The following is a 12,771-nucleotide window of genomic DNA, read 5'->3' as shown; positions in this document are numbered from 1 at the left end:
TTCATAGTGTGAAAAATAAAAAAATTAAAAAGAAATATAGCAAAGGTAAAAATACATAACTGACGTTTTGGGCTTGAATCCTTTATCAAGGCATTTCCACTTGTGTACTTTAAAATCATGCATACTTTAACAGGACAGGTTAGGTTGAGTGATCAGTTTCTGTATGAGATGCATGTCAGGAGCAAAGCTGAATATATTTATATCTGTTTATATCTTGGATTTGGTCATTTAAAAGAGCAAATAAATACTAGGTCTGTGTCTTAATTAATGGGAATCTTGATGATCGGTGAGTGATAGGGCTTGTGCTGAATTGAGGTATGTGATCACTTGCATGAGCTTACAAAAAATTGTGTGCAGTATTCCAACCAGATCCTTGAGGCCAAATTCCTGAATAACTTCTGTGAGTTCACACCTTCTCTCTGACTTCTGAGAGCTGCAGAGAGAAGTTTACTGTGATGGCTACTGTGCTTTCCAAGTCAGAATAACTTCCCAGGGATACAGATTAGCTTTTGCTTGAGCTAACCTTCCATCCAGCTGATCAACATTAAGGTTAATGCTGGCTTAGGTAACCCACCCTGACTAGCACAACCACCCCACCTCTAGCAGAGTCTACAGATCTGACATAATCTTTCTAATGACTTCAGGATTGGAGTGGAGGCAAGTTATTTTTACAAATGAGGAGCTACTGAACATCAAAAGAAGCAACAATGAACATGAGTTAATTTTGCATGATGATTTCTCATTTTAAAAAAATGTTTTGTTTGAGCTAATGAATGGATGAACCAGTATACACTCTGTGAGACTGTAAATTTCCTTTACTGAGGCCAGCCTTTATTTTATCATTTGATTCCAGCTAAGATACCCAGTCCTAGTTTTTAAAATTGTTTATTTTTTAGTCATGTGAGATTTTCATTGATTTCTTCCCAAATCCAGAGTATTTAATGCAATCAGTCCTCATGAGTTGTCACTGCCAGTTCTATTAGCTCTGTGTCCACACAGTAAGGTTGCAGTTTTGTAAGGAGAATGAAGTCACTTCTTGCATTTGCATTTTGTTTGGAGTTGTTCACAGCTTGGGTTGTAGCAAATTATATAGCAGTGCCATGTACTGATCAAGAAGCTCTAACATTGGCAGAAAAGGCCATTGATTACATCAACAAGGATCAAAAACATGGATACAAGTTCGTCGTTGACAGATTAGAAAACGTTCAGAAAAAGGTATGAAAAGAATGAATAAGGATTTTATTTTCATGATTTCTTATGTTCATAATTAATTAATAGAGTCTCTAATTGCAAATTTTGTGACACTGCAGTTTCTACAGAATGAACATTCATCTAGCACAGTGGGCAGAGTGTGCGAGAGATGGGAGGTTGGAGGGAGAAGCAGCAATAAGATGGGATTGGGAGAGAAGAGCAGTTGATGTTGGTGTTACAAAGCTCTTGATCCCCTCACATCAACAAAATCTATGCATTGTCTTTGCTTTAACCCAGCTAATATCAAGTGGAGCACATATACATTCTCCAATTCAATCCTAGAATTGCTCTGGGGTCCTAGTTGCATAATTCAGCTCTTGTGCTCTCTGCCGGTGGCTGCCTGAACTGCCTTTTTGGAAGACCCCAGCAAGATGGAGTTGGTGGTCGTGAAAGTGGAGGTGGGGGGGGGGGGAAGTGCAGCATGATGAGACCTTCCAAGGCATTTTTAGATGCTACCACCCTCAGTTTTGTTGAGTGAGATACCTCCGAATTTAGCTCACCATGTCACAGGATGTAGGACAGCATCTGAATCTTCATGTTATTTGACTTAGAAATAGAGATGTAAATTTAAGCCACTCTCAATAAATTGCTGGGTGGGCAAAAAGTTCTCCATAAAACTGTTGCATTTCAAATTAGACAGCAGAAAACTGATGTGGCTAATGGCACTGCTTCTAAAAGACTGAACTGATGCACAATCAAATAAGCAGTGCAGCAAGGAATTATGAAAGGTAGTCACTGATTTCTCTTTGCAGAGTCCTTTATGTTCACCAGGAATGCTAGGATCACCCAACCTTTGATTCTGTTCTTCAATATTGACCTCGGTACAAAAATTCATCCGTTTCTTTTGTGCTCTTAAGGAGTGCTGACATTTTAAGCAGCTAATTTCCACACTCTACACTTGTGTCCTTGCGTTGATTTGTTTCCAGAATGGTGTCTTTAATATTGCATACTTTTTGATTTCTTGCTACTCCAAATTTGCGCTCAAGTTGGAAAATCAAAAGTGGAGGTCTGCTGCTTCTATTCAATGCAGACTTTATGATCTGTTGCTGCTACAATGTAGAAAAGATTTTGCTGCCAGGGTAAGTAAGCCTGTCGAGCAGTTATTGCCCACTTAATCAAAGCATAAAAGCTGTCAGCTGGATAGGACAGTGTCATTCTCAGCCATCTCTTAAGACTTGCAGTACAAATAGGACTGTGCTAGCTTGTCTCTTGCTATGCCATGCGATCCAAAATTGGTGCCAGACCAGTCACAAACAAAACTGCAATATTAAAGGAAATTTAATAAGCCCATCATGAAGTAATATGATGTCAAATGCACGCCCAAACTACAATATTATTAATGTTGAACTACAGTAATTAAAAACTCTTTGGGTGCAGATAAATCTCCTGTGTGAGTGCATTATGGTCATATTGATAAATATAGTTTTTATTTTAATTAAAAAAAAATTATACATACAACACAGTAATAGGCCCTTTCTGCCCATGAGCCCATGCCACCCAATTACCCCAATTGACCTACAACCCCTGGTACATTTTGAACAGTGGGAAGAAACCAGAGCACCCAGAGGAATTCCACGCAGACACAGGGAGAACATACAAACTCCTTACAGACAGTGGGGGATTTGAACCCCGGTCCCAATTACTGGCGTTAGTCTAACCACTACACTAATCATGTTGCCCTGTTCTGATGCAATATCACTGTTTTCAGAAATGATTTTAATAGTGTTATTTTACATCATTGTGTTATTCTTTTGCTTTTAAGAGTAGTGTGTGCACGTGATGTAGATGGCCTGCGACCTTAAATGATCAGCCATGATGTCCCCATTTTATTTTGCAGCAAAGTGTGTCATTAATACTAGGAGTTAAATTTATCTTTCAGACACAGGGAAAGACAACCTACTATTTGGACATTGATACTCGAGAGTCCAAGTGTCATGTGCTGAACCCTAAACCACTCAAGAACTGTGAAGTTCGACCATTCATAGAAACTGTGAGTCTTTCAAAATATAATAAGAACAAGTGAGGAAAAGGGCAACACAAAGTCCAAAAAGGGGAGTTTTGGATTCATTTGTTACTTTTATAATGCCAAAAATCAATCAATATACTCAGACCATTGTTTTAGTTTCAAAGTTTCTTGTCCAGAAATGGACAGGAAAACCATATTTGCTAGCTATTGTACTAAAAAGGAACACAATAAAAATGGGGAAAAAAAAGGCAAGGGAAGGAACCCCAATTTCTTCGTAACTGTTGTACATTTGACATACCTTAAATTTTGAGATAGTGGTCTGAACTCTCAATCTAGGTCTAAAATGCAGAGTAGATCTCAAAATGGTAGTTGGAGCTTTGTACCCTATTGAGGACCATTAGAGACTCCACAGGCTATTAAATCACAGAGGTTATTCCTTACTTTTGTTCATTAGTAAAGGATCTATTAGATGCTTGGGCTGATTTATAATGCTTTTTGTAGCATGTGTTAGGTATATATTGATGCAAATAATGTTATGACAAGTTTGGTTTAAAGATTTGTAATTTGTTCATGGTGGATAAGGGAAAAGGATTAATTGTTTTTGTCTTTAAACAGAAAAGCCTCAATATGGAATGAAAATTTTAATGACCTAAGTAGCAAATACTTCTGAACTATGTGGCTGAGTTCTTTGTTTGGGAGTGCTATTTTAATTGTGAATATAATGCTGGTCTATTCAAGTTTTCTGTCAAACGTATAAACAAATACTCCATTCATACTAATGATAAGAAAATTTAAAATATAGTTTTATCTGGCATTTGCCAGGTAAATTAAAAAGCAATAATCTTATTGATCACTGCAAAATCTTGGCACAAATTTTCTGCTTACTAAAACTTGGAAACCATTCCATATATTAATAGTTAATGTCTGTCTGCTATTAACTTCATTAAAGAAATAGATATGGACATTGTGTATGAATTTCTTAAGTTACTGTATTACAAGGAGTAAATTTTAATTTTACAGTTGTTATGTGATTCCATTATTACAAACATACCAAATGGTATTTGAAATGCACCATGAATGTAACATGTTTTAGTACTAATGAATTAAAATTATTTTTGTCTGACTGTTACCTTAGAAAGGAGAAGGAGATTGCAAGGTATTGGTACAAGTCGAGTCTGGAAGTCCCATTCATATAATTGGCTATAAGTGTGAAGTATCTCCAGGTATGGTTTTGTTTTTGTTGAATTGGTAAATTATTGGACAAGTCCAATGAAGTAATTAAAAATTTTTCCATCAATCCCAATGACCTAGCCGGTTGAATGCCAACTGTACCCAGCAGGATGCACAATAATATTGCTGTACTTTGCAGATTCAGCTGAAGATGTTTCTAAAATATGTGTTGACTGTCCACATCTAATACCTACGACCAGTGAACCAGCAACCCATGCAGCAAAGGTCTCACTCAACACATTTAATGAAAGGAGCAACCACACACACAGATTTGATCTAAAAGAAATATCACGAAGTTCCACAAAGGTTGGTGAACTTTTAAAAAAACTTTTTCTATAATTATTATAATTGTTACCCGTGTTCACATTTTGTATTCTTCCCTTTTAGCTTTCGATGGAGAGTACAGAGATGTACTAAAGTTGTAGGCAGCCACTTGGAAGCGGTTTTCTTTATTGAAACATCATCCCCATTCCATTTTCACTCACCTCCATGACAACTCATAATACTGATTTGATAAAGTTCGGTTTAAAAACTAATTACCATCTGTAATAGTTAGTTTTCATCCTCTTGTGTTTGGGAGACTTGGGGAACTGTTTCCGTTGCAGCTGCAGTGAGCTCATCTGAATAGACAGGATGCATTATATTAATGTACTGTCAATGACAGCAAGGCAAGGCCCACATGACCCAAGGATTTCCCATAGAGCAGGATTTCGCCTTGAATACTGCGTCGAATACTGACCCAAGCTCCCTTGCACTGCTCTCCATTTTATTCAATCAGAGCTTCTGCTTACTTCCCTGTTTAACCCCAAACTAGCTCTGTTGCCTCAACAAAGGTGAAGAGTCTGCACAAGAACTGGATTGTCCATGACCATAACAAAGTCATAGATTATTTCTTTCAGCAAAATATTCTTTGGTTCCTCATGCTGTATTTATACTTTGAAATATCTCAGAAAGACATTGAATTAAAATGGAATCTCATAGGTTATTTTTTTTTAAATGGGGTAATAACTACAAGAGGTATAAATTAGCTAACATTGCATAGCTATCCATATGACCTGAATTCATTATCATTTAATCCAACTACCTCTATGATGTTATTGACCGATAAGAACTCTTCCATATTCCCCAAGTACTTTAGACTTTCCTCATCTTATTGTACATTTCAATGTATCCAACCTGTTTGGTCTGCCAGTCTGCCTAAACACATTTCAAATCAGGCTTAAGATGATGTTTGCAAAGTGCCGCGGAAGAGTGGGGATGCCTCCATTCATGGTGCCATATCATAGAAAATTTGGCTTTATAAACAATATTTTCTTTCTCTTGGTGGAATAGGTAGGGTGGTTAGAACATCATCCATTGTTCTGGAGACTGTCTCTGATCATAGGCTATTATGGCACAGAAAACAGGTCCTTCGGCCCTTCTTGTCTGCCAAACTATTATTTTGCTTAGTCCCAAAGACCTGCACCTAGTCCATAGCCCTCCATATCCCTCCCATCTATGTACCTGTCCAAACTTAAATGTTAAAATTGAACCTGCATTCACCACTTCAGCTGGCAGCTCCTTCCACACTCCCACCACTCTGTGTGTGAAGTTCCCCCTAAGATGTTCCCCTTTCACCCTTAACCCATATCCTTTGGTTTGTATCTCACCTAACCTCAGTGGGAAAAAAACTACCTGCATTTATTCTCTTTATATCCTTTATAATTCTGTATACCTCTATCAAATCTCCCCTCGTTCTTCTATGCTCCAGGGAATAATGTCCTAACTTGATTAACCTATCCCTGTATTTTAGTTTCTGAAGTTCCGGAAATCTTTTAGTAAATCTTCTCTGCACTCTTTCAATATTAGTGATATTTTTTCTGACCCCTCTAGATTGATGTAAGGATTCGAGGTGAGTTGGATTTGGATTGCAAAACCATTCTCCAGTTCTTGTCAGTCTATGGAATTAAGCTCCTCTTTGTTCTTAATTCAATGTTAATCTTTATTGATGGAAGAATCTGACGTGGAAAACGGAAATTGAACCTCATTGTTTCTTGTTGGGTTGACTGTGTTTAAACTTACTTTCCCAGCCTCATCAATCTATCCTGATATTAAATTATAAAAATTAATACACATCATGGATTTCAACATCTAACTTTGCAGCACAAATACACTCTTCCGAACCCTAATCCTCAGATATTTTTTCAGATCCTGTTTTCCTGTCAGGTTATCCTATCAGAAGTAGATATTTCTTTCATACCAGTGCCTCTGAAGTTAGAATTTACAAGCAACAAATGGTTGAATCTGACATTCACCAGAAACATTATTGTGGTTATCTTTCAGGGAGTTGGACATCCGGTAATGGTAGAATTTGTCATCAAAGAGACAACATGTTTCAAGCACACTAGTCAATGTACTCTGAATCTACTTTTACATCCTGTGAGTACAACACAGAAAGATAAGATAAATAATGCTGACTGAATTACCAATTATATTGAAGTAATTTATAAGTAACATTATCAATACATAGTTATTGTTTGGAAAATAATCAATGGGTTCTGCTAATTTATTTCTTGAATATTGCTTGTTTGAAATTGCCCAAAAATATTAGTGTAACAAGAGAGTTGAATAAGATCTTAATAATAGGTGTAGCTTGAACAAGTAGCTTACCATGTTTTAGCTGAGGGTACTTGAGCCCTAAGGGTAGTAAGTATGAGTTATTATGTTTATGGAACTCTGGGACACATGGGAATGGAACCTATATTAGGAGTTAAGCACCCATGAGTTTATAAATTGGTTTTATTCCTGTATTTGTTAACCATATTCAATATTATGAGAGCTATAAATGTCTATCGGGCCATTGTGGGGCATTTTATTTTAGATAAATGGGGTGTTAATTTTATCAAGTTGAGATGATCTCAGCATTTGTAGCTTGAAGTTTATTTATTTGCTGGATAACTATTGATTAGTTGATGCTTTTCAGTTGCAGTGAGTCTGATTTTTCTAACCACAATCACCAAATTCATTATGTAGCAGTGTTGTCAAGCATGTCAGACATGCATGCTTCACACATATGGCTGTTGTCTCAGATACTGTTGTATCATCAGTTAACTAAAGAAGTCAGCCCAGGCTGATAGGCAGTTACACACATTCATTGAATGTTGTGTTGTTGCCTGACATGGGAAATACCACAAACTTCTGCACATCTTTAATTGAGACACAATGATGGAAATGCATTAAGGGCCAGATTTGACTTGAAAAGATTTATAATCAGTTGCTAAACAAATGATGAAAATCCTAACAATAAGCTTTTTTGATTAGTGCTATTATTTAAGAGACAATTTGAAGATTTTCTTTCCAAAACCACTAGGTGAAAGCTGAAACTTGCTTCTTAAACACTCTGGATCCTGGGTTAATTTTTCACATTGATGAACTTTTGCAAGAAACCTTCATCAAAGTATAGAGAACAAAGTGGGCAAATAAAATTGAGGAATGTCTTTGCCCTGTTCCTGTTTTTATGTTCCTATAGATTCAGTTGATATTAACCTTTATGTTTAACAAAAAACTACTTTTGAATGAGTACCTGGTTAGATTAACAACAGTTAACCCTTGTGGCTGAGCATTTAGTTAACTTTTGGATCTTTATTAATCCAAAAATGAATAATCCACAATGGCCCAATAGACATTTATAGCTCTCATAATATTGAATATGGTTAACAAATACCGGAATAAAACCAATTTATAAACTCGTATGAAAACGAGATAAATATTGAGAGCAGGAATAGGCCATTCAGCTTAACAAACCTGATCATTTTTGATACACTACCTTAGCATGTTTCCCCCCATATCCTTTTATTTCTCTAATCAGAAATTAATTGACCTTAGGTTTGAATTCAATGACTTAGCTTCCATAGCTCACTGGAGTAGATTCTCCTAGCTGGGAGTAAAAAATATTTTCTTAATTTCAATCCTAAATGATCTATCTCTCAAGATTGGAATCACAGTTTTATCTTCTCTGCTGCGATATACCATCTCTATAGTCACCAAATTTTGATCCGTTAAGACCACTGAGAAGTTTGAATATATTCAATTAGGTCATCTATTATTCTAATCTCTAAAGAACTGAGGTCTAGACTACTCAATCTTTTCTCATATAACAGACCTACCATTTCCAGAGCCAATGGTAGTGAATTATCACTCCAGAGAATCAAGTACATTTATCTTTAGATAAGAAGACAAATTATGCTGTGGAACTTTTTTACTCTTGTATTAAAATTCTCCAGTTAAAGGAGACAGAGACCAGCATATCATTTGCCTTCTGAATGGCCAGCTGCATCCACATGTTAGTTTTCAGTGGTTTGTTCATGAGGACACCAAGGACTCTATGAATTAAAAACACAAAATGCTGGAGAAGTTCAGCAGGTTATGCAGTGTCCATAGGAAGCAAAGATAGAAAACCAACATTTTGGGCTTGAGCCCTTCATCATGTTATTGTACTTTGGTATTGGCTCAGTCTCTGCTTGAACTCAATGAAAATAGAACATTATGCAAAATAATTGAACAGGCATAGCAGTTAGATATTTAATTATTATATTTACTCCTGTCTTTTACATTTTGTAGGACATTGGATTCTGCATAGCCACTGTCACTCCTGGCCCTAGTGGCGTGAATGGGATTGAAGTGAATTGTGAAATCTACAGCATTCAGGTAATGCTTTAGATCTAGACCTAAACCTAAACCAGTATTACAAAGAGAAATTTACATATTGATCTTGAAGCAGATGCCATGTAGAATGAAACCTTAAATATTCAAGAAAATTGTTTTCAGGAAATAAATTGTTATCCCTTGAACAAATGAAAGATAAATATAATATAACTCACGATACAATGTTTGCATACCATCAACTGAAAATCTACTTGAAGGACAAATTGGGAAACAGTCTGAGATTACCAGAAGGAAGCAATTTTGAATATGTGATTACAGACACAATGATAATTAAAAAATTTGTAACAAACATGTACATCAAACTGCAAGAAAAGGAGAATGAGGAAACAAACGGTAAACCTAAACAAAAATGGAAACAAGATCTAAACATAGAGATAAAGAATGAAACATGGGAAAAGCTATGCTCCAGAACTATGAGAAATACAATAAACACGAGGTTACGCATGATACAATATAACTGGATACACAGGCTATACATCACACCTCAAAAGTTAAATAAATGGGACCCAACAGTATCAAACAGATATTTTCACTGTAAAAAGGAAACGGGAACAACAATTCTTGCAATTTGGACATGTCAGAAAGTGAAAAAATTTTGGGAAGATCTAAACCAGATATTAAATAAAATCACAAAAAGCAATATACCAAAAAACCCAGAGATCTTCCTCCTAAGTAATTTAAGAAATAAAGAATTTGGACTCGACTGGATGGAGCACAAAAAAGATTTGTTATGATAGCCCTAGCTGTAGCAAAAAAATGTATTATGTCAACCTGGAAATTAGAAGACAACTTGAGAATACAACAATGGTACATAGAAATGAATAAATGTATTCCATTAGAAAAAATAACATATAATTTAAGAAATAACATCACAATATTCGAACAAATATGGGAGCCATACATGAAATACAATAGGAAATCCTACCATGGACTTCCACCACCTAAAATGACAGAAGGAGAAGACAACAAAAAGAACTGACTCAGTAGGATTTCTTGTTTATTTTTATTGGGTGACAACATTGTTTGGCGGGTTTAATGTGTCTTATAGATTGAGCTTCAAATGGGTGGGGGGGGGGTGAGGGAGGGAGGGAAGGGAGGGGGGAAAGGGGAGGGAGAGAATGACACTGTATATATTCGGGAGAGAGAATGTCTGTATGTATCTTGGTCAATATGGTTTTTTAGTGTGAAAAATAAAAAATTTAAAAAAATATATTCAAGATTAGATTGTATTGCATTCCTGAATTCTGTAACGTTCAATAGGTAAATGGTGATCTGAAAGAAGTGGTTAAAATGACAAAGCATTTGATAAGGTAGTTCTTTCATTCTGTGAAGAGAGAATTTAAAGACAAATTACTAACAGGCATAATTTAACTGAGACAGAGTTAATATAAAATAGATAGGGAGCATTGAATTCCCAAATTAAATTGTTTCAAATATATCTGATTCAGAGAATTGAAAAGATCCTCATACATGTGGACCAATTGATTGCACAATCCTTGTATAATAACAGATATTAACAGGTGATGTAGACAGCAAGATCACAAATTGTCTCCTTTTCCCCCCCAGCCCCACCTAATTGTCAGTAAGCACGAGATATAATAAATCTTTCCTATGGCATGGTAATAGGCCCCTTTGGCCCTCAAGCATATACAACCCAATTAACCTCCAGCCCCAGTATGTTTTTTTTTGAAGGATGGGAGAAAACTGGAGCACCTGGTGGAAACTCATGCCAATACGGGGAGAATGTACCAACTCCTTACAGGCAGCGCCTGATCCTGGTGGCTAGCACTGTAACGGTGTTTTGCTAACCGTGCTGCCTTGTTGGTGTATGCAGATTTATGGAATGTACTTGTCTGTTTATAATGCCTTTCCAAGAGCAATTAAACTGAAATATCTCTGCATGCCTGTTTTCCTGGGCTGGGACATGGCTGTTGCAATCTTAGACCTTGTATTTTGACGTTAGTGTCTCTACTCCACAGAATGTTTTGTCCTCTAATTTTGTGACCGTTTTGAAATATGATTGATATTCTTTAGAGCAGTAATGTATTCTACCCGGCTACTTTTCTGGCTAGGAAATTGATGTCATGTTGTGGGATTTTTTAGATGGTAAGCATTAGAGGCAGTGCATTGCCAAGATCATCCAAGCATTTTGGAGAAACATAAAAGGCTGCCACACCAATTAGTCTATTTGCCTTCTTTGCGGTAAATGAATGGAAGTGGATTTGCTTATTTTACTAGAATATTTCAGAGGATACAGGGAACAATAAAACAAAGCAACCAACTCTATGCACAAAGTGGTGCAATATTCTACTCAAAATATACCAGAATATTTCAACATTTTAAATTACTGCTGTGTAATGTTGAAACTAGCGTGTGCGTGCGTGTATGATCTCTTAAACTCAGAATTGTTTTTCAAACATGAAATAAAGCATCTTAATTCCAAAATCTGGAGCTAAAGAAAGATAATTTGTTACAATCTATCCAGGAAAGATTTTAAAGCCAATAAAAAACATGACCATTTTGATATTACAGGTGGAAAGACCAGAACCGGTGTCCCCAAGAGTGGAAGACCATATTATTCCCATCCCAGAAGGAGACGACCAGAGTACTGTCCCCCCAACAGTAGAAGAGGAACAACCAATAGTGGAAGAGGAGGCTACTGCTCCTTCAATTGCAGAACATCAGACCATTCTTAATGGAGAAATTCATGATGGTCTGCCTACAACAGGTTTCCCGGAAGCTGAAAAATTTGAGGATTTTCCTCCTAAACGTAAACGGTCAGTGAAGTTGGACTCCTCAGAATCTTCTGAAGAACAGACCTTAATTAATGTGAATAAAATAGTGTTCCCTGACCTCCCTGAACACCTGGGAAGCTGCCCAGGAGTACGCAAGTATCCTGAGCATCAATGAACCAATTTAATTCCTTTCTAAAAGGCAAAAACCATTCTTAACAAAAATGTTGCATGACTGTATGGAGAATTATTAACTGCACCAGAACAAAGAAAATGTATGTTTCCTCCTGATCAAGATTTATAGAAATAAAACAAAAAAAGAAATTTACATGGGAATTGCACAAATTAAATATGTCACCATGTCGAAGCAGTTAAAGTTGCTCAGAAATTTTGAATTTTTGTTATGTGAGTTTTACTTTATATGTGCAATAAATTGTTTGAAGTTAGTCTCCTTTTACAACTTAGTGTAAAAGAAAATGAATCCAACATTCGGACAGCACCTTTAATGACCATAGACTTTCAAGACATATTGCAACAAAACGAGGGTGACTGATGTGACCATTTGTACACAGCAATAGCAATATCAATATCATAATGGTCAGATCATCTGTTTATTTTAATGAAGTTGGTTGGTGGATATATGGAGAAAATTTCTCCTGTGTATTTTTCATAGGGCTGCACATGTAGCATCATCTAAGACCATAAGGCTTGGGAGTAGAACGATTTATTATCTGCAAAGATGGCACCACATTAATTGTGGCCCTCTGCAGAACTGGAATTCCAGATTGTGTGCTTAAAGTTCTGAAGTAGGACCTGAACTCAAAACCTGTTGAGGGGGTGAATTTGCTGCTTTTGAACCACAATTTATGCGAATACCAGTAAGCATGT

General features: G+C 36.4%; 1 protein-coding gene across 1 annotated transcript; it reads left to right on the top strand.

Annotated features, from left to right (window-relative positions):
• Positions 1–956: 956 nt before the first annotated feature.
• On the top strand, positions 957–12,329 carry LOC138742602 (alpha-2-HS-glycoprotein-like). The gene is made up of 7 exons (XM_069897235.1): positions 957–1,215; positions 3,131–3,241; positions 4,353–4,440; positions 4,587–4,753; positions 6,770–6,865; positions 9,047–9,133; positions 11,684–12,329. Exons 1-7 carry the CDS (start codon positions 1,024–1,026, stop codon positions 12,059–12,061), a joined length of 1,119 nt encoding a protein of 372 aa, XP_069753336.1. The 5' UTR covers positions 957–1,023; the 3' UTR covers positions 12,062–12,329.
• The last annotated feature ends 442 nt before the right edge of the window (positions 12,330–12,771 follow it).

The sequence above is a fragment of the Narcine bancroftii genome, chromosome 9 (assembly GCF_036971445.1).
Source record: "Narcine bancroftii isolate sNarBan1 chromosome 9, sNarBan1.hap1, whole genome shotgun sequence".
Classification (NCBI taxonomy): domain Eukaryota; kingdom Metazoa; phylum Chordata; class Chondrichthyes; order Torpediniformes; family Narcinidae; genus Narcine; species Narcine bancroftii.
Note: the sequence above shows the minus strand (reverse complement) of the source record. Positions and strands in the feature narration are given on the sequence as shown.